This window comes from Vombatus ursinus, unplaced genomic scaffold (assembly GCF_900497805.2).
Source record: "Vombatus ursinus unplaced genomic scaffold, bare-nosed wombat genome assembly UNPS02009205.1, whole genome shotgun sequence".
NCBI classification, from domain to species: Eukaryota; Metazoa; Chordata; class Mammalia; order Diprotodontia; family Vombatidae; genus Vombatus; species Vombatus ursinus.
In genome coordinates, this window is record NW_020948983.1 from 16987388 (window position 1) to 17010423 (window position 23036).

The 23036-nt window shown below is 41.1% G+C and overlaps 1 protein-coding gene across 3 annotated transcripts in view; it reads left to right on the forward strand.

The window, feature by feature from the left end:
- The window catches only part of SH3PXD2A (SH3 and PX domains 2A), a 331263-nt gene that overhangs the window by 66304 nt on the left and 241923 nt on the right, over positions 1-23036 (forward strand). The window contains exon 1 of one of the 3 annotated variants that reach the window (XM_027851934.1): positions 17017-17220. The exons of the other annotated variants lie outside the window; for them this stretch is intronic. Within the exon in view, the coding sequence (XP_027707735.1) occupies positions 17188-17220 (33 nt within the window). The 5' untranslated portion in view covers positions 17017-17187. Of the gene's footprint in view, positions 1-17016; positions 17221-23036 lie in introns of those variants that run through there. 3 annotated transcript variants of the gene reach the window in all.

A 23036-nucleotide genomic window follows, 5' to 3' on the forward strand; every position in this document is an offset into this window, starting at 1 on the left:
TTCACCAGAAATGCTTGAAAGCCACTATTCCATTAGATATCCATTTTTCCCCCTCTCTCTGGGATTATTCTCAGCTTTGCAGCGTAAGTTAGTCTTGGTTGTAAGTCTATATCCTTTGTCTTTTAGAATGTTGCATTCCAAGAACTGCCGGGTCTTGATCCTGGCTGTAGTTCCTGGGTACTCGAACTGCTTATTTCTGGAGGTTTGCCACAATTTTTTCTTTGATGTGGGAGTTCTGTAACATTCCTAGGACTTTTCTTTGGGTTTCTTTCATGAGGTGATTAGTGGATTCTTTCTATCTATACTCTGTCTTTTGGTTCTAATAGATCAGTTTCCCTTTATGATTTCTTAAAATAGAGTGTCCAGTTTTTTTTTAATTAGAGTTTTCAGGAAGTCTAGTGATTCTTATTTTTCCTTGAGTTGTTTTCCAGATCATTTAACAGGCATTTGTTCAATGTATATGCCTACTATGTGCCAGGCATTGTGCCAAGAACTATTATTTTTCATATCAGATACGCTACTTTTCTTCTGTGTTTTCAATATTTTAGTTTTGTTTCAACATTTCTTGCTGTCTTATGGCGTCATTGATTTCTATTTGGTTAATTCTAGTTTTTAGGGAATTTGTTAATTAAGGTTTACTGCTATCTTTTCTAAACTATTTCTTCTTCTAATTCTTTCCTTCAGAGGTTTTATTTAATTAATTTTTTTTTTTACTTTTTTTTGTAGATGTGGTCCTTGTGGAAAATCCATGCTTTCCTTTGAATCACTCCTTGCAGAGTAACTCCAGAGTTACTCTCTCCTTTCTGGGGATCTACAGATTTGCAATCATTTTTTACACTGGTTGGTGTTGGCTTTGATTTACTCACCTTTCCAACTTTAGTTCATGAATTGAGGCTTTGTGCCAGGACCAGGTTCTGCCCCTTGCTGAACTTTGGGGTGGGGTGGTCAGCTGTGTTTAGTCTTTTGCTCTGGGTCCGCTGAGTTCTTGTGCCGCCATGGGTCTTTGAGGTTGAGAGTGCTGCTGGATCTTCATGGCCCTCTCGTGTCTCAGAGACATGAGAGTAACAGTGTGTTAGGAATTACAGAGCCCTTGTACCTAAGCTGCCTTAATCTGAGAGGCTTGGTGCTGATTACTCCAGGGCTTTCTCAAGGGAGCCCTCTCCTCTTGGTGCCTCCAGACATAGAGCCTTACAGACCACAGGTGTGGTCTGATCAAGTTTGGAGGCTATGCTGGACCAGTGCTGACTTTACTGGAGGCCTCCTTTCCTATTGTTTATTTAATTTATATTATTTATTTTGTTTCTATATTTCTTTATATTCCTTATGTTTATAATTCTCAATTGCATTGGCATAATGGGATAAAACACTAGACTTGGAGTCAAGAAGACCAGAGAAACAACTCTGTGACCCTGGGCAAATCAATATTATCTCTATTTTATTATTTATTATTTATATCTCCAATACTGTCACTACAGTATTATGTCCATTTTACAGATGAGGAAACAGACTGAGAGAGGTAATATTTTCTGATTCTGCTCTCTTGATTGTTGAATCCTTAGCCTAGACCACCATTTCAGAAAGAGCCCCTAGTTATCTGACTTCTCCACCTCTCCTCTAGTTGCCTTGCCCTACCCTGCCTTTCCAGTTTTTTGTTTTTGTTTTGTTTTTTTTGTTTTTTTGGGCAATTGGGGTTAAGTGACTTGCCCAGGGTTACACAGCTAGTCCAATTTTCTTATATATGTTGCCTTCCCCCATTAGAATATAAGCTTCTTGAGCACAGTACTGCTTGGATGTTTGTATTTGTGTCACTGGCACTTAGCACAGCACTTGACACATAGTAAATGCTTGGTAAATGGCTTAATTATCTATCTAATATCTCCTACCTTGGCACAGTGCCCGGCACATAGGAAGGGCTTAATAAACACTTTGTCTGTCTATCTTTCTATCTATCCATCTACCTACTTCACAGGGATGTTTTGAGAATCAAATGAGATAACATACGTAAAGTCCTTTATAAACCATAAAGTACAGTACATAAATGTCAGCTATTATTATTATCATTATTTATTACATTTTATTTCTGTTGTCAACCATTTTACAATTGTTGAGCTTTTGGTTGTTTCAGCATTTTGGGAGCCAATTATAAATAACTTATTTTCTTTATTTTAAAGCTCATTTAAAAAATAAACAAAAAACATGGGATTTGTAAGCTTTTTCCACCCTCCTGTCCACTCCCACCCCCTTTCTCTGTTCCTCTGCCACTCCTGTCCAGTCTCCAGAGGTCCTTCTAACTTGGGCGGGTGGAGTATTACAGAGTTGCACTGATCAATGGGGTTAGTGTTGCTGGACAGGAAATGATGTCTCCTTTGGGGAGAGGGAGCCCTGAAAGGTCCCATTGATAAGAGAAGGGGGTCCAAAGGCCAGTGGAAAACTCTCAATGTAGAGTTTCCCTCCCCCCCTTTCTTTTTTGAATCCTTCTCTTACCTCCCCAATTATAAAATATCATAAGAAAGGAATGCATTTCCCCTGGCTTCCATCATTTCCTGGGGCTCCCAAAGGGACTTCTGAGTGCAGAGCAGTTTGCCAAGTGTCTTCAGGATCTGTCTATGAGATGACCATTGGAAATGGGCAAGATCTGTCCATTTGAGAGATGATGCTATCATGCATACACAGCTGGGGAAGGTTTTGTAGGACTTGAAAACCTTTGAACTCTTAGAATTTCTTTGGGTTTTAGCCTCTGATCTTAGCATTGCAACACGTATCCCCATTTTACAGAGGGTGAGGACTCATACTTGGGATAAATTGTCTTATCCACATTCACCTTTATTTAAAAAGCAAAGGCTGGGACATTGTGGGATTCCTTTCCTAGGCATCTAAACTGCTGGCTTTGCACTAGGCAGCTCCTTTAAGGAGGGACAAATTGATTTGCCTTCTCTCTCTCTTTCTCTCTCTCTCTGTCTCTCTCTCTCTCTTTCCCTCTAGACATTAGTTGCTGGGAATCAGTTTTCATAGGATTGAGTTTCTTTCTTGTTGTCAGGTCACCAAGAAAAGTGACCTGCGTCAGAACCATGCTACTTTTCTGTTATTTTCCCTTGCATTAGTCCAATCTAATTCTATTTAATACAGGTCCCTGTATTTATTGAGCACCCACCCTATGCAGGACTGTGTGCTTAGCACTGAGATTGATACCAAGATGTATGAAACACCTTCCTTGCTGTTCAGGAGCACATGGCTTACTTAGTTGGAGATAAAAGATGTTAGCATTGTGGTTGCCTTGGCAGGTTGGTTCCTCATTAGAAAAAGGAGGTTATAGAAAAACTGAATGTGATTGTTGTTCTCAAAACTATTTTCTAAATTCCCCTTAAATGCACATTTTCCACCTTACCCTCTCTTTCTTAGGTGGGGTCTTCATTAAGGACTTCCCTCCAAGCCCCCAAAGTCAGTTCCCACATGGCAAGAATGTGGATGCAATACGTATGCCCTCATTTTACAGAAGGTGAGGGCTCATACTTGGAATAAATTGGATGTCACCCCAGTGACATTAGCCAAGATGGAACAAATCAATCAGGATTGTTGGGTTTAAAGGGACACATTGGTCATTGCTCATCAGGTTTCCCCAGGATAATCTGGATTTAGATTAAAAACAAAAAAATGCAGCACTGAGCCTATGTTTCTCCAACTAATACTTTGGCACTGAGTCTGTCTCCTCCTTCTGATCTCCTTGCCATGCCACTAGAGTGTGTCATAGGGCACCTCTAGCTACTCCAAAAACTGTTCTTTGTCCTAGGGGATAGTCAGATAACAATGAAAAAGGATTCAGAATTTTTCTACTTTTCTCCCAGGAGAATGGTAGATTGGTTGGGGTGGTAAAGAGCAGATCGAATATCACTTGAAATAAGACATACATTGTTCAAGTTCTGAATTTACTCTCCCTGCAGGTTGAAATAGTGCAGTCACTGGATGCCTTAGTTTATTCAGTAACTAAAGCAGGGTAGGCTTGGGTGTGGGAGAAACTTCTTAAGAATGATCTGATCCGGGGCAGCTGGGTGGCACAGTGGATAGAGCACTGGCCCTGGATTCAGGAGGACCTGTGTTCAAATCCGACCTCAGACACATAACACTTACTAGTTGTGACCCTGGGCAAGTCACTTAACCCCAATGCCTAGCCAAAAAAAAAAAATGATCTGATGATGGCTTAACAAGGAGGCAGCATGTGTTAGGAAGAGCTGAATTAGGAATCAGAGGAATTGGGTTCAAATCTAGATCTGCTTCTTCCTAACCGTATGACCTTAGATAAGTACACTTTCTGACTCTGTTTCTTCATCTGTAAAATGGGGCTAAGAATACTTACGCTCCCTGTTTCTCAGGGTCATTGTAAGGATTGAAAAGAGAGGGTGTACATAAGACACCTTGCAAAAACTTTAAAGAGGTATGTATATATATATATATATATGTATATAGGTCAGCTATTGTTATATAATTACTATACATCTATAGAAATGATAGAGGGGATAGTGTTTTTTATTTAGGAGTTCTAAATGAAGGATTCTGTTTTAGAGGCAATGTGATATAGTGAACTGAATTTAGAGTTAGGAGAAACCAGGATTTGAATTATGCTTCTGATACTTTCTGGCTCTTTGAACATGAATAAGTCACTTAAACTCTCTGAACCTCAGTTTCCTCATTTGTAAGGTGGAGGGATTTATCTCTGTAGTTTTTATATCAAAGGGTCATTAGGATTAGAGGAGATAATTTATTTAAAATTCTTTGTATTTCTTTAAGGTCTATATAGATATTATTTGGAGGAGAGTCTTATTGGGTATTGGGAGCATGCCTGGACACTGTATGAGTTTGGGATGATCAGCTTGTGAAACCTAAAGCTCTGATCTGGCTTCCTCTCTGTTCCTCTCATACTCCATTTGCAGATATTGGACATTTTCACTGTTGTTCCCCATTCTTGGAATGCTGTCCTTCCTCATCTTTGCCCCTTGGCTTCCTTCAAGTCTTAGCTAAAACTTAACCTTCTACAGGAAGCTTTTCCTTATTCCCCATATTATGGGTGCCTTCCCTTTAAGAGGCTCTTTGATTTACCATGTATGTGTCTTGTTTGTACATAGTTATTTACAGGTTGCTTCCCCCATTAGATTGTGAGCTCCCTGAAAGCAAGGGACTACCTGGTGTTTTTCTTTGTATGCCCAGAGCTTAACACAGTGCTTGGAATGTAGTGGGTGCTGAATAAATGCTTTCTGATTGACTCACTGAAGGACCTCTTATCCACTGGAAGTTTCCCAGAAGCTCTAGAACAACTGAAAAAGAGAGAACCTTCTAGTATAAGTGAGAGTACAGAAAGCTGGGAAGCCAATACCATCAGTTTGGCTTAGTTAGTTTTTGGAATAGGGCAATCTTCTGTGAAGGGAGCTATGCTGAAGGTTATAAAGTTTAGGAGAGGGCATGTTATCTGTATTCTTTTGCCTCTTTTGTGCTCAGTATTTTTGAGTGCCTGCTATATGTTTCACTCTGTGATAGATTTAGGAGTGAGGGATGGAGGTGTTGGTAACCTCGAGTTCATTCAACAAGTGTTTTGGGGGCAACTGCTCAGCGGATAGAGCTCTGGGCCTGGATTCAGGAAAACCTGAGTTCAAATCTGTCCTCAGTTATTTACTAGTTGTGTGACCCTGGCCAAGTCACTTAAACTCTGTCTGCCTTAATCCACTGGAGAAGGAAATGGCAAATCATTCTAGTATCTTTGCCAAGAAAACCCCATGGACAGTATGATCCAAGGAGTCATGAAGAGTTGGACACAACTGAACAACAACTATGTAGTGGGCACTGGGGATTCAAAGATAGAAAGGAAGTAGGTCCTGCCCTTGAAGAGGAAGGAACAATACAGATAAATAAGTCCAAACAGAGGTAAGGAGGACCCAAACAAAGAAGGGGGATCAGAATAGGCGTCTAGTTGGGTATGTTTCTTGAGTTGAACTTTGAAGGAAGCTAGAGATTCTTAGAGGTAACCATGAGGAAAAAGGACATTCCAAGTATGAGGGACAGCCTGAACAAAGGCATGGAGATGTGAGATGGAATGTCATTTACCAGGAAAAGGAAGCAGGCCAGCTTGGCTGGAATGTGAGTGTATGAAGGGAAGTAATGGGCAATAAGCCTGGAAAAGTGTGTTACGGTCTCTTTTTCGGAGGGGCTTAAAATGAAGTTAGGCATATACAGATGAAACACTGATATACAAAATAAGATTCTAATTCATATGTTTGGGGATTAACAATGTGGTAATGATTAACAAAAAAGTTGTCTAATATCATAAATGATGCTCAGAGGAGGGGGAGAGAAATTATCAAGGTCTGGGTTCCACAGAGGGGTGGGTTTTGTAGTCCGGGTATGATTTGGATAGGTGGAGGGAAAAGATGGAGTGGTGATGTGAATATGAGTGAAGACCCAGGTATGAAAGAGCACGGTTTATTTTTTAGGTTGGTAAGGAGATGGAGCTGACCTATTACAGTACACATTCAGTTCCATAGGAACTCATCTCTGAGGAATCTGGTTCTGGAGCTGGAAGGGAAATTAGAGACCATCTAGTCCAATCCTTTTACTTTATAAATGAAGAAAACAGGGACCAGGGAAGTTATGACTTGTCTAAAGTCACAAAAATAATGTGAGGGGAAGAATTTGAACCCAGGTCCAGTGATTTCAAAAGCAGTATTCTTTCCATTGTCTATAGAAGGGAAAGATTTGAACACCCTTTGGAGTGCGTAGCTCTGAGATCTTCTTTGTCATTTTAACAAAGACTCTTTTCAGAAGAGTGTAACTATGAGATCTTATTTTTAGTGATACAAAGATTCTTTTTAAAAGAAGGGAGTTGTTGAAGTCATTTGGGCCTGGAACTTGTTAAAAGTCTTCAATTTTTTTTTTATGAAATATGAGCACTGACCACTTGTAGAGTGCATTGTAGAAGGGATTTTTAAAAAGTACTAGATGGTCACCGAGGTCCCTTCCAACTCTGAAATTCTGTGATTTCTGTTAATGGAGAGTACATTGTTAGTGCCTATTATGCTGCAGGAACCCACGACTCTAATCACTCAATCCTTTAGGAGCCCAAAGATGTAGAACTGAAATATATCTCAGAGAGCATCTAATCTAAATGACCATATTGCATGGGTGAGAAAACTGAGGCTGAGGGATGGGTTTTGCCTGAGGATGTGGTGAATTTCTGACCATTGGAGATTTTTGAGCAGAGGCTATATGTTCATATGCTGAGATGTTATAAAAGATTTGTATGCTTTAGCTAGGGTAAGTCTGGAAGTCTTCCCTTGGAAGGCCCCTTTCAACACTAAGATATGATTCAAGGTCACAGACACAGTAGGTCATTGGCTAGGATTGGGACAAGAACTCTGGACTCCTTAGTAGTTTTTACTTTCCGCAGTTTATGGCAAGCAAAGACCACAGAGGCTGACTATCCTTTGTGGGTCACTTTCTTCTAGGTCTCTCTGTCCCTTCTCCATTGCTCACTGCAGTAATGAGCTAGCGTACCAGGGGGCAGACAGGAAGTGTGTTTTGACTTCATTTTCATCATCTGAAGACCATTCTGCTCCATTAAGTCTTCTAAACATCTTTGATAATCTGGGCCATTTCCAGTGAGGGCTTCTGAGATCACTTCACACAGTGATCTGGGAATGAGGAAACTGAGGATAGAACCCCTCAAGGACGCAGCTAAGTAGAATAGTGGATGGAGAGCTGGATTTTGAGTCAAGAAGACCTGAGTTCAAATTTTACTTTCTGTTTGACCTTGGGCAAGTCACTTACCTGCTGTATGGCTCAGTTTCCTCATCTGTAAAATAGGCATAATAATAGCACCAACTTCACAGGGTTGTTGTGGGGGTCAAATGAGGCATATGTGTGTGTGTGTGTGTGTGTATGTGTCTGTGTATGTGTGTGTGTATGTGTATGTATGAGATATATGTAAAGCACTTTGCAAACCTTAAAGTGCTACATAAATGCTAGCTACTGTGATTCCACCTAGAAACATCACTCACTCAATACTATCTGACTGAAGAAGGGACCTACTTACCTACAAGGTTCTAAAGACAGCAGGACTGAATGCTGGGAATGGTCTGGCTCTTAGTCTGTCAAGGGGCTTAGAGGTGGGATTAGGAGAAATGAGGTGTGGAGGGAGTAGGGGCAGTATTTCAAGTTACTTACCTTCTTGGGCCCACTCCAAACCAGATTTCCAGCTCCTGCAAAACCTCTTTGCAAACCTACTTGACTGTTAAGTGTCCCAGGCAGTGGCCTGGCCTCTGCTGAGGAAGGAACTGAAGTCCTTAGGAAGTCCCGGCTGTTTGGCAGGTTGTTTCACAACATGACTTACAAGGAGCCGGGCTGGAGTAATTGCAAGAGCAAATAGGCACTAGGAAGGTGCCGTGGGTCCTTCATGCTGAACCCCAGCTAGTTAATGTGCAGGGTAAATATTTGGTCAGGGTTGCGAGAGGTTTTTTTCTTCTTTTTTTCTTTTCTGAGGGCTTGTGGAGGCTGTAGCCAGTGGAGAAGTTCAGAGGGGTTCTCAGGCCCCTCTTGTTGGGAAGAGTTCTTTCTTCTTTCTCACCTGCTCCTCTGATGCCCTGACCCCAACTTCCTCACAAATGTTTAGTGTAATTTTCAGTGAACCAGTTTGATGGGAGGGGAATAGTGTTATGGGGCTCTCAGAACTGTATAATTTTAAAAATATTATTCATATTTGAATGTGGAACGCATTTTTTTTCCAATGTGAGCCAATTTACTTTTTTTTATGGTTTACTTAATACAGTTTAGTAGGGAAGAAAAGATAATTACAAATAAGCCTAACAAAGGAAGAAGGGCATAGGTGTCTTCAGAAATGTACAAACAAAATTATGTGAGAGATCAGAAAAGGGAAATATTTCTAACTGGTAGGTAGGGTAATAGTCAGCTAGGGAATTCCCAAGAACAGGACAGGGAAAGCTTTATGAAGGGGGTGGTAGTTGATCTGGGCCCCAAAGTATGGCTAGGAATTGGACAAGTGAACTAATAACAAAACGAATTTGAGTGCATAAACATACACCCAATGAATCTGGTGATGTGGTAGCCCAGAGGTGTACTTGGTGTCAGCATAGATGGGGAGGAGGGGAATTCTGCAATGCCCTAGACTTTAAGTGACTGTTGGATAAGTCAGGCTTCCAATTTATTCCTAGTGTGAGCTTGGAATACTTTTTTTTAAAAATGTCTTAGGTTGATGTGCCCATTGGATAAATTCATGTGGATAATTGAGGATTGACTATTGTTTTTTAATGGAATCACAGAGGGAAGACTCTTAGGCTCACAAGAATGAGTCAAATTAAATTCCCCCTCCCTCCCCAAGAAGACTACAATTAAGCACAGACATACAAACACACACACACATACATAAACATACATATATATACACATTTACTCTCAAATGCATATATATAAGATCATATTATGCTTATGTCATCTGTTTCTATGTAAATGGATAGCATTTTCTTTCTTAAGCCCAAGTCTTTCCCTATTTCTCTAAATCTACCAGCTCATCATTTCCTACACCACAACAATATTCTGACCCAATCACATTCTGTCTGGGAGATTATCACATGAGAGTTTTTTCCCCCAATTTTTTGCATTTCCTCTATCCTTGACTACATAGGTTTTATTTATACAGGAAAATTTTAATTTAAAATAATCAAAATTATCCATTTTATACTTCAACACTGCTCTCACCTTTATGATTCCTTTGTTAAAGAATGACCCTCATTTGGCAGGGATTTCCTTTCATTTTTTTACTAGGTGACTTTGCAAAGTTCTTAAGGTGTTTGTAATCAAAATCTACTGAAAGGAAAGGTCTCTGGGGCTTTATATTGAAATAACTTTCTGTTGTACAAAGAATGCATCTCGCTTAAGAATGACTGTTTCCTCAGAGTTTAGGGGGCTATAAGGTCATACCAGCTGGCAATGATGAAGAGAACAGGTATGGCTGTTGGGTGATTCTCTGTGGGCAATTAGATAGGCTCTGTGTGTGTGTGTGTGTGTGTGTGTGTCTGTGCGCGGATACGCATCCCTAAATGCATACAACTGGAATTAGTACAATCCCAGTGAAGTATGGCTATCACTTCACTAGGTGTTGTGTGGGCAAGGACAAGGTGAAGGAACAGGAAAGATGGTCTTTGGTGGGTGTATATCTTACACAGGCAAAATTATTTTTTGGTAGGGATGGGAGAACATTGAACTAAGAAGTCAGAAAACCTGGGTTTTCTTCCATCTCTGCTGTTAACTCTGGGTGATCTTCATCAAGTTGCTTACCTTCTCTGGGCCTCACTTTCCTCATCTGGCAAAGGCCTTACTTTCCACCTTGCCAAACAATACATCTGACCATGTCACTATCCTGCTCAGTAACCCTCAGTGGCTTTTTATTGCTTCTAGAATAAAATACAAGCACCTCAGTTTGACATTGCAAGCCCTTAACAATCTGCTGCTACCTCTCTCTCTTCAGGCTCTGATGTGACTCTCCTTTATACACTCTCTCTTCCTATTCACGTAGCCTACCTGTAGTCCTCTGAAATCAGCACTCTACCTGTGCCTTTGCACAGGCTACCTCCCATGCCTAAAATGTACTCCTTCATTACCTTTGACCCTTAGAATCTTTAGCTTCGTTCAAGGCTCATGTCCCTTGATCCCCTCACTTATTAGTGTTTTCCCCCCACCCCTTCAAATTGCTGTGTATATATATATATATATATATATATATATATATATATATACACACACACATACATACATACATACATACATACACATTTTATTCACTACAGAGAATGTAAGAATGTAAGCTCCCTGAGGGCAGGAACTGTTTTGTCTTGGTATGCACAAAGACCTTCATGTTGGAACTGGCTCTTACTAAATGTTTGTTGGATTGGATTAAATAGGCTCATACTGGAGGATGTCTAAGGTACCTTTCAGCTCCAGCACTCTATCAGGCTCTAACTCAATTAACTCTCTGGCATGTCTAAATATTGTGCTGGAATTTGATGTGGTCATATTCCCCTTATGACAATCTCTAAAGAATTGTCTAATTTGTCTTGTTGGACTGAAGGCTTTTGGGTTGCTTTGCTTAAAACAAATTAGCCATCTATTAGGGGTTTTCCTTGGCTATCTGGGCCCATTAAGTGATAGGAGAGTACCCCAACTCTCAAGTCAACTGTAATGCTTTATCAAATAGCCTCTTCTCAGTCCCCATCCTTCTTGATCTCTCTGCAGTCTTTGACATTATTAATTACTCTCCTCTCTAGACTTTCATGACATTATCCTTTCTTGGTTCTCTTCCTATCTATTTCACCACTCATTTGCAGTCTCCTTTGATAGATCTTCATCCAGGTCATATCTGCTGACTGTGGGTATCCTCCAGGACATCATCCTGGTCCCTCTTCTCTTCCTTCTGTTTCACTTGGGGATCTCATCAGTTCTCATGGATTCAATCATCAATTCTATGCAGATGATTCTCAGTGCTACTTATTCAGTCAGTCCTAACCTTTCCACTGATCTCTAGACTGGCATCTTCAATTGCCTATTGGACGTTTCCTTTCCCTTTCTTCTTCCTTTCCCCTTCCCAATTCCCCCTCTCCGATTCCTACTCCCACCATTGAACAATTCAAACTAGGGCTTAGCACAATGCATAGCATCTAGTATAAACTTAATAAATGTTTACCGATTGATTTAATTGTTTGCTTGTTTCTGTTGCAAAAGAGCATTAGAATTTACATCGATGTGACTCATTGTTCTAGTTCTGTGCTTTTATAACAATACTTTTATTTACATCTGGAGATGAAGTGAGGCCGGACCATTTAGTTAAAAATAGCACAGAATAGCCCTGAGGAGAGAGAGAGAGAGAGATATACACACACACACACACACACACACACACACACACACACACACACACAGAGTTGGAGAGACAGAGAGAGATGCTGTTGATACTGTTACAACTTTGTTTATAGTAGCAAATTCCAGGCCAGTAAGTTTTAATTACTGACTCATCTTTTCTCTAAGCTTTGTATTTTTTTTAAATTATGACTGAATTTTATGCTACCAGGAAATAGCATGATACTGATAGAACACTGTGGGGATTCCAATGACCCCATTAAAATGCTACAATGAGTCTCAATGGCCCCTATAGAATACTCTGGGAATTCCTATGACCCCAACAGAATGTTTAGAGACTTCCAATGACCCCAGGAGAACACTAACTCCCATAGGGATTCCTTGGCTGACTATTTCTCTTTTTCAAGCTTTGATGTGCTGCTTTCCCTTTCATTATATCCTTACAGCCTGAAATTAAACTTCTTGCCTCTTCTGTTGCTTCTCCTGCAAATGCTTTTGGTAGAGAAAGTAGAATTCATGCATGGGAAGGATAGAGTATGCTGAGATGAATTTACCATAAGGAAGGACACAGGAAGATATCACTATTTAATAGAAACCACCAACTCCATGGAACAGGAGAGCTGTCTTTGCACCTGTAATTAGTGACTAGAATTGGAGGAGGAGAGCTCTTCCACTCAGAATCGACAATAGATTGTACTTGAAGTGTACAAACTCCAAGTTTCAGCTTTTTATTTTTTGAAATAAACATCCCCCCCAAGACTTTGACCAGTATTCCTTTGCTTATGTGCACTCCATGTACACTCTCTAGAAGTGGGAGGGCAATAATTTCAGACCATTGGTCTCCGTCCTAGAGAGAATGGACCCATTTGGGCTTGTCCAAGGTGACAATGTTGGAGCCTGGAATCAAACACGAGGCTCCTGATTCCAACAGAAATTTGAACAAATGAGTACAATAGAGGCCAACCTATTATCAGCATGGCATGTGGGAAATGTGCTTCACTGGAAGTCAGGGCACCAAATTGGTACGGACCCTGGCTTTTCTACCTTCTATCTCTGTGACCCTGGGCAAGTCATTTAACCTCTTAGGCTTTCTTGTGCTACAGTGGAAAGAAAGCACATTGATTCTGGAATTGGAAGTTCCAACTAGGTTTAAATCCCTTCTCTTATACATTCTACCTGTCTGTTTTTGGGGAAGTTGCTTAAAAGTTTCTTTATCTGTCAAATGAAAGAGTTGGATTAAATGGTCTCTGAGGTCCCTTCCAGTTCTGGTTCCATGATCCTCTAATTCTCAGTATGGCCTCCCAGTGACCATTGAGGTGGAGCCTCAACTCTAGGGGCTGGCAAGGTAGCCATTGTGCAAGGAAGGTGTGATAAGGGGACACTTTTTAAAAAGAAATGCATGTATTTTTAATGCTAGAAAATTTCACTCTCCGTGGCATGTAGATATTTACTTTGTGATGTCGTGGCATGCGTTGCATTCAAAGTAGTGTCGGTCATTGAGGTCCCTGAAAGGGCAGTGACCCAAAGAAGTCACTGGATCGACTAATATCCTCTTGAGTGTGAGGAGCAGAGGAGGGTGGGGGGGGGGGAGAGAGAGAGAGAGAGAGAGAGTGTTTTCATAAACTTGCTGGGAGAAGGCCTCTGCAGGGACACTGGGGAGATTGTAAGAGGAGCTGGAATGTTGTCCCAGTGTTAAATCTTGGACCTGTTTATTGGTTTTAAGCTTCAGGGTGGAGTGGTGAGCTGAGTGTGGGGCACCCTGGGGATTCAGATCAGTATTTGCTATTCAGGGCCATACAGATTTTGCTCTGAAGGATGGATAATGTTTCTTTAAGGGGAGACCCCCTCACTTTGCTATAAGTGTTGTGATTGTAGATGGCACTATCTGGAAAGTTGTATCAGCACTGACAATGTCTATCAGTTGTTCTGTGGTAAATTTGAAGAACCAAAGAATGTCAGAAATGGAAGAAATCATCCAATCCAAAGGATCTTAACCTAAGGTCTGTGGATTTATTTCAGAAGGTTCATGAGGTTGGATGAGAAAAAAAATTACATCTTTATTTTTACTCATCTCCAACTGAAATTTAGCATCTCTAAGAATTATTTTAAAATGTTTTTCTGAGAAGGGGTCCATAGGCTTCAGCAGATTGCCAAAGGGGTCCATGACACACAAAAAAGTTAAAAACCCCTACTCTCTCCAACTCTGCCGTTTTACAGAGCTGAGAAAGGGAAATTAATTTCTCAAAGTCGTGCAGAAAAACAGTGAAAATGCTGGTACTCATCATTGTAGTAGGAGTACCCATACAAGTGATGTCACAGATCCTTGAAGTCTGTTCTCTGGGAAAGGTACAGTGTTAGTCTGTCTGTCTGTCTGTCTATCTGTCGGTCTCTTTCTCAAATGCATATAATGATATATAATATTGTAGCACATAATATAATAATATTTAAAATAAGCTCCTATACAAATTCTGCTCTCAAGGAACTTACAACCTAAGAGTGCTACATTTATTTTAAAATAAATTCTATTGATATCTTTTTAAAATGTCATTTTAATTTCCCAATTTCTCTTGCTCTAGTAAAGACTTTCTAGAAAGTCATTCCTTATAACAGTGAATAAAATGGAAAGAAAAATAGTTCAGCAAAACTAATAAATACACCAGCCAAGTCTGAGGTACATTGTCCCATCTCTTCTTTGGAGTCAAGCTTAGTCATTTTAATTTCATGACATTCAGTTATTGTTGGTTTGTTACTGTTCTTTCCATTTACATTGTTGTAGTCATTGTGCATATTGTTTTCCTGGTACTTCTTACTTCATTTTTAATTAGTTCATATATGTCTTTCTATTCTTATCTGTATTCTTAATAGTCATTGCTTTTATGGTTAAATAATATTCCATTAGTTTAGTATACCAGAATTTGTTCAGCCATTCCTCAATCAAAATGTTATCTACTTTGTTTCCAATTCTTTTGGTGCTTTAAAAAGTGCTAGCGTGTTGCTGTATGTGGGACTTCTCTTTTTATCTTTGACCTCTTTGGGGACTGTATCTAGCAGGGGAATCTCCTTGTTCATTTCCACAAGAAGAGGTATGTTTATTAACACCTGCTTCAGTCAAAGATATGTGCTCCATACATTGGTGGATTCAGAGAAGAATAAGACACAATCCCTGACCTCAGGGAGTTTACAATATAACAAAGTGGTATGGGATGCATTCCGTAAGAGAGGTACAAAGTTCTGTAAAAATTCAGAGGAGAGAGGGAGAGAGATAATTTCTAACTTATAGTAGGAGGGCAGAAATCAGAGAAATTTTTTTAAATTTTTTTTAAATCAGAGAACGCTTAATGGAACAGGTGGCATTTGATTTGGGATACAGAATAATTAGAATTTTGATAAGCAAACATTTGAAGAAGACAATCTAGGCAGAGTAATTGATATGGGTAAAGGTACCAGAGGCAAGAAAGTATACTGCATGGTTTGGGTGATGTTGAGTCTCTGATTTGACTAGTGTAGGATATATGGAAGGGAACTTTGGGAGAAGAGACTGGAAAGGTAGGTTGGAAATGCATTGTAGAGGGCTGTGAATGCCAAACTGAGATGATGAGGACACTGGGAAAGTCATTGAAAGTAGATTACTTTGTCAGCATTTACTGGATAGATTGGAGGTGGAGAGGTTTAAGGGGAAGTGAAGCTATCATCTAGGCTGGTGGCAGATGGAATGTGAGAGAGATTTCAAAGGAAAGGCCGAAACTTGGAGAATGACCAGATGTGAGAGACAAGGCAGGACTCAAAGGAAGCTTGAAGGTTACAAGTCTAGTAGCTAGGAAAACGGTCATTTCATGGAAGAAATAAGGAACTCAGGAAAGTTCATTTTTAGATGTATTTGATTTGAGGGGCCTGCAGAAAGTCTAAGAAGTGCTGAGATAGTTTCATAGATGATTGGTTGAACCACATTAGGGATTATTAAGAAGGAGAACCTGTTTGCCCCCGTGAGAGAGAAGCTTTCAAGTGGGAAGAGCTGTGTAATTTACAGAAAAACTTGGATTCCTAGGATCTTAGTGTTGGAAAGGACCTCAGAAGTCATTTAATCCATCCTTCCTTACCTAAAACTCAGATTCCTTCTGCAATGTCCCTGATGGGTGGGCATTCAACTTTTACTAGAACACTTTCAGAAGGCAAGAGTTTACTAGCTCATAAGGCAGCTCATTTCATTGCTGGACAGTTTGTAGTGTTAGAAAGTTCTTTCTCATATTGAACTGACCTACTTCAGTATCATAATAATAGTAATAGTAGTAGTAGTAATAATAATAATAACAGTATTTATATAGTACCTTAAGCACTTTACATAAGTTATCTCATTTGATTCTCTCAACAACCCTGTAAAGTTGGTGCTATTACATCTTTATTTTACAGATGAGGAAACTGAGGGAACCCCCAGGTTCCACAGCTATCAAGTGTCTGATAAGAGATTTGAATTCACATCTTGCTGACACTATGTCCATTGTGTCCTCAGCTGCTTAGGTGTATAAATTCCACTCATTACTACTATAATATAGTAGAACATGGAGTGAGTCTACCCTTCTACATGTCAATCCTTCAAATATTTGAAGAGTTATTGTGTACCTTTTATCTCTTCTTCAGTCTCTAGGTTCATCTGCTCCAGTTGTTTCAAATGATCTTTGTATGGCAATGTCCCCTTCCTATCCTAGGTGCTCTTCCATGGAAATGATCCATTTGGGGAACATTCCTCCCAAAATGTGGAACAGAAACCTGAATAGTAGTTATTCATGTGAGGACAGAATTTATTAACTGATTTTTTTTTTCTCCAAGAAGGATGGGAAGCCAAGATTCTGGTTCTGGGGAATTCATGATTCGTGGGCTGGGCTCTTTATAGCATTCATTTGCTTTGTTGAAGTTATGCCTATGCTCCCACTGCCTTCCCTCCCTCTCTCCTACTTGCATGTTGAATCATCAACACCAACTCCTCCAGTAGCCCCATCTGAGTCAAGCCAACACCCAGCTTTGGGGCTGCCCTCAACTGCACACCTTGTTTTCCTGGGGTGAGGTGGTGAGGATAGTGATCAGGTGATGACGACGTGCTGGGGAGGCCTCTGAGTGCTGCTTTGGCTGCCTTCAGTTCCAACCTTGGCACTGTCATAGGGAGAAGAAGCCAGCTTAGGTGAACCAGCCTCCTGTCTCTCCTCTTTTCTCCCCACTCCTGAAAACCAGCTGGAAATAGTGGCTGGAAAGTGTGGAGGGGGACAACCTCCCCCCCAAGTCCAGAGGATGAAAGGGAAGAAATTCTTTGGGAGCAGACGGGTGAGTGACATCTTTATAAGCCTGGTGTTCTGTATAAACCATTTCCCTCAGGAGCTGCCACTTTGAAAGAGTGAAGGGGGAGGGCTAAAGGCTTTATTCTCATCCAGAGATAGCTGCTGGTAGAAGAGGCAGCCTAGGGATCTGCATGTGATTGGTGTAGCTCCTGCTGTACAAACACAGGTCTCAGCCCACCCCCTTCCCCAACCATCCTCTGGCTGGGCCATCCTATCTGGTTTCCACAGTGCACCTCCCCAAATCCAATGACTCCAAACTCTGGCATCCCTGCCCACCTCCTGCTGATAGGAACAGTCTCTGTTTGGCTTCTATGCTAATGGAATTAGTCACATCAGACAGCAGTGCAAACAGTGGGAGTCTGATCCCAGGGTTTCCTAATAGGAGAGTGCAGTGTTTCTCTCGGGTGCGTCTCTTTGCCCTTTGGAGAAACTCTTGAGTGAACTTGTTGGGGCTGGGAGATGTTGGCTCTATTGATTCTATCTTGCTTAGGCCCAGCAAACACTGAATTCCTTGTCTTCTATGGTGCTTTTATTTTATGATACTGTGCTTCAGCCTTACTTTGGTGATTGTGGGGAAGGAGGAGGAGGACACTTGGATATTAGCTTGTTGGCAGAAAATGGTCAACAGTTGAGAGTGGGGGAAATGGGAGAAAATGATAAATTTCCCCCCTCCTCCGTCCAGTTTGGCTTTGAGTTCATGAAGAAGGAAAGCTGTGGGTCTCCATGGGATTTACTCTGTGTTTTGTAGTAGTTTGGTCCCTGAAGGGGGTCCCCTTACCGATGTTCTGACATCTTTCTCTGCAGAGATAGGCTGGAAAGTTATCCTTTGGGCCCTCTCAGTGAATGTCCCACTGGGCCATAGAGAATGCTTGAAGGGAGCTCTGCTATGAAAGGTGCTTGGGGCCCCTGTAAGGTAGCAGTAAATCATCTGTGGCTGGTGTGAAATGCTGACCAGAGTTTGGCTGTGTCTTTCTGTCTGCTAATTAGGGGGCATTTATCTGGTGCTGAACAGAACAAAGTGGCCAGTTCAGCTCAGCTGGAGGGCTCAGCTCAAGGCCTGCCTGGGGAGTAGAATAGGAAGGGTGGAGGGGTAGGAAGAGGGAGGAATAAAAAGGTGGAGACATTTGAGCTAAATAGGCAACATTCAGGTGTGTATATAAATATACATATATATATATATATATATATATTTTTCCCCCTCCAAAACAGGAAGCAATCAGTCTAATAGTGGGAGCCTATGGTTCAGATGCTTAAAGAGACACAGGTTCTGATCTTAGCTGTGACAAATCATTCATTCATTCTTCCAAGGCAGGGGCAGTCCAATATATTGTTCAGGTATCTGAGAGTGAGGTCTTCTCCATGATATTTGTCTCCTCCCAAATGAATGGGTGTTCTCTCCCTCCCCCTCCCCCTCCCCACCAAGAATCTGACCCAGTTCCTGGTGGCCTGATTGATTCTCATGAAAGCACTAGGGTTGGGAGAGGAAATGTCACCATACAAATTAGATGAGTATTGAACAGGGCTTCTTAACCATGATCTTGAATAGGAAAAATATTACATCTTTGTTTTCATTAACCTCTAACCAAAATGAGTATTTCCTTCAATTATCTAAAAACATTATTCAGAGAAGGGCTCATCATACATAGGCTTTACCAAAGGGGTACAAAAAAGGTTAATAACTCCTGGTATAGAGGGTTTAGGGATTGGCCCTTGTGATGATCAGGGCTCTGGATCTGTGCCTCATGGAAAACAACTGTCCCTCTCTTGAAGTTGCTGTAGGGAAGAAGGGACGAGGAGAGGGTCAGACAGATGTTTGCAGAGCAAATACAGGAGACATCATGGGCCTATAAGACAAGGTAAAATCCATGGGTTGGGAAAGGTACAGCAGGGAATGTCAGGCCTGGCTGGTGATAGGACAATGTGGTGGATTTAGAAGCCAGGATCCTTTTGATTAGCTCCAAGTAGAGCTCTCTTTTCCTCTGAGCCTGGGAGAATAGGCTGATTGCTTTACTCTCAATCCGCTCAGTACCCATCTGGGAGTTGAAGGAGTCAGGAAACTGGTACTCTGCCAATATAAAGGTGGGCAGTAGACATTTGGATGCCAAAGTGAGTACTTAGGAATCATGGTGTCTCTCCTCATTGTAGACCTTTCCCTTTGGCTACAGGAAACACAATTAGGAAGGTGGTTAGGAGGACAAGCACTTTTTATTCTTTGTGGATGGAGAGAAGAGAATGGGCATGTGTCAATTCAATTTAGCAAATATTTACTGAGCAATTACTAAGTGGAAGGCCCTGTGCTAGGTGGTGAAGGTGACTAGGATGGTGAGAAAGCAGGAAAACAATCAGTTGAAAGAATTGGGGGTATTTAGCCTGGAGGAGATTTAGCAGAGGACATGAGAGCTGTCTTCAAATATTTGAAAGTCTATCATGGGAAAGAGGTTCTAGCCCCAAAGAGTAGACAAGGAGGAAAAGGTAGAAGTTTGAAAGAGAGAGATTTTGATTGGGTGTAAGGAAAAGCTTCCTAATGATTAGAGCTATCTAGAAGTATACTGAATTGCCCCAGGAGGTCTTCAAGGAGAGGCTGGGTGAACATTTGTTTGAGATGCTTTAGAAGAGATTCTAAAGATGCTTTAAAAAGAATTCAACTTGTCAGGTCTAAGTTGGATTAGATTGAACAGTTCTTAGAGTTTGTGAAGCTGTAGAAGACACTCTGTTGATTGGTGAGGGCCAACAGTTGGCCAACCCAATCATGCTAGCTTCTTTCATGTCGTTGTATGCCTTTACCCCATTTCTACCTCTTCCTCTGTGAACAATAATCAATTTAATATTGTCATTGCTAATAGAAAGAGGGTGACATTAAACTACCCAATGGCTTTATTCACCATTCCTGTGACTTCACCCTTCCTTGATCCTCAACCTCCCAGGATCTCTGGCTATCTTTCTCTTAACTGTGTCAATTTTCCTTATTAAAATTTTAAGCTCTTTTCGAGCAGGGACTGTCTTTGCCATTTAAAAAAACACCACTGCTTAGCACAGTGTCTGGCACATGTTAAGTAATTAGTAAATATTTTTTTTTCATTGGTTGATTGATTCATTCTTTTGCTTCAAAGAGATGATGATGTAAATGATTGTAATCTGGCTTAATGTCTAGAGTGCTAGACTTGGAGTAGGGGAAATTTGGGTTTGAATTCTACTTCAGATACCATGTGACCCTGCACAAGTCACGCTATTTCTCTGAGGCTATTTCCTCATCTATAAGATGATTTCTTAGGTCTCTTCTGCCTCTGAATCTTTGATTCTGTGATGTAACTAATGGACAAATCAGTATAATGCTAGGTAAAGTGGAATAAATTTTTTGAGGTAGCAGGTGTTAAGGGAGTGCAGTTATCCCTTTCACATGGTGCTCGCGTGATCTGAAAAATCTGCATAAAATTTTTTGGCCCTCCCTTTGTACCAGAGAGGAAGTCTGAATTTTCTCTTTTTCTTTTATGGGGTGTTTTCAGTACCTTATTGTAAAATTTGGGTTAAGTATTTGATCATAGGCTATATATAGGTCAAGGTTAAGTAAAAATATTAGCTTTTGTGTGTTTGTTGGCTTTTGTGGTTTTTTTTGCAAACTAACTTTTTACTTACTTTAATTTTAGAAAAGAAATTGTGTATATTTATGGTATTAAAAGATAAAATATGTTGATATTATACAATGCTATACATATATTTTATGCATTTCTGAGTTTCTAAACTTTTTTCTGTGTCATCTGTGACTTCCACAAAACTTCGCCCAAGTTCCCATTTAATTTTTTATGCCAACCCTACCATATATCAAACGGCAATGGGCAGTCACAATGTAGAAGGGATAACTGTGCAGAGAAGTAAGATCTGATTGGGGGGGTAGGGTTATGAGAGGGAAGGATAGGGTCAAGGAATTCAGTTCAATTCAACAAAAATTTATCAACAAAGGGCACAGAATACTGTGCCAAATGCTGGGGGAGATGCCAAGTGTAGATATGATGCAGTCCCTGCCCTCTTGGAGCTTACAAAGGAGGAATATCATTTGAGATGGATTTTTAAGGATAGGTGGGAGAGGACAAAGTAAAGCTCTGAAGATTGGAAGGCAGTATAGGTAATGTCATGAGCAAATGCAGTGGACAATGAATAGGGCAGTTTGATTGAAATATTGGCATATAACGGTGAATGGTGTGGATTAAGGCTGCAAGGGTAGGTAAGGATCCAGGTTTTAGAGTACCTCCAATGCCAGACTGAAGAATGTGAACTCTCCCTGTCATTCTTTCTTTGTGGCAACCTGTCCGCCATTCTGTTATGTACCTATCTTCTTGCCAAAGCTTGCTGTCATTCTCTCAATGTGTCTACTTCTTTGTCTGTCTGTTTTTCTTAGTTGTGCTTTTCTGCCTTCAAGTATTTGTCTTCCTCCTCCTCACCCCTGAATCTGTAAAAAGGTCAGAGGTTCTGAGCTCTGGATGGGCAGGGAATAGGACCTCCCTGGTGGAGGAGGAGGGACAAAGGTTGGTTAGCATTTGAGCAGAGCTGAAGATGAGCACCTATCCTTTCCCAGGGATGGAGCCAAGCCCTTGAAGGGGTTTTAATTAGCTCCTTTTATCCCAGGGGCTTGAGCACTGGAGAGCTTGACTGCAGATATTGCTTTTGTGCCTATTTGATAGTTTTGAAAGGAAATCCTCATCTGGCTGGGTAGGGAAGGAAAAGAAATTTAGAGCCCTTTTGAGGCAGGATTTCTTTGAATGTTATATATGACTATTGATTTCTTACTTCTCTTCAGAGTAGGACGTTCCCAATGTTTCAAAGAGATACCTACTCCAAGGCTGTGGTCACACCACTACAACCCTCATCTTGACAAGGCTTGTCTATGATTTGGATTGATGTGTGTACATGCTAGGATGCAGCTAGTCAAGAGCACCCCCTGAAGAGTGAGCCCTGGCATGTAAAAGGCAGGAATTCCCTGAGTCTGGGCCGTATGTAGGTGGCAGGTCACAAATCTTCAGCCTCAGCGTCCTGTTCCACTGCCTCGCCCCGAGCGAGTGAGCGATTGCCGTTCCTTACAGGCCCCACCTCATGTGGTTGCTCTTCCTGCCTGAAATAGTTGAGTTGTGTGCACTTGCCTGGAAAAGGGAGTGGTGCTTGTTTGGCCAGGCATGCCCAGAAATAACCCAACAGCTGTTGGGGATCTGTGTCAGTCGGGGCATTGGGAACACATGAGAGGGGATTATTTCCTTTCCCCTTGACCCAGGGGGAAATGCCTAGGGTGGTCACGGGAATCAGGACTGAGCTACTTATATTGGCTGATGTGTCTGTATTCAGTAAATCCACCAGACCTCCTGATAGTGTAATGGATTTGTAATCAGAATACTAGGTTCAAATCTTGGACCTTCCATAAGATAACTGTGTGAGACATAGTTTGGGAAAATGAATTCCTTTTTGTAAGCCTCAGTTTCCTCATTTGTAAAATGAGGGTGTTGGAGTACAGCATGGTATTCCATTGGCTCTGAAGTCGAAGGGCCTTGGTTTGAATCTCGCTTTTGATTCTTACTATCCATGTGGCCTTGTATAAGTCACATTAACCTCCCTGAGCCCCAGTTTACTCATCTATAAAATGAAAGGGTTAAACCTGATGTGCTTCTGAGGTCCCTTTTAGCCCTAGATCATGACTTGTCATATTCCAAGTTCCAGGCCCTATCCTGCTGGGTTAGGCCTTGGAGTGAGAATGAGGATATAAGAGAGATAGAAGGCAGATTTCCTGTCCTCGGAGTAGCTTACTGCCTTATTGAAGAA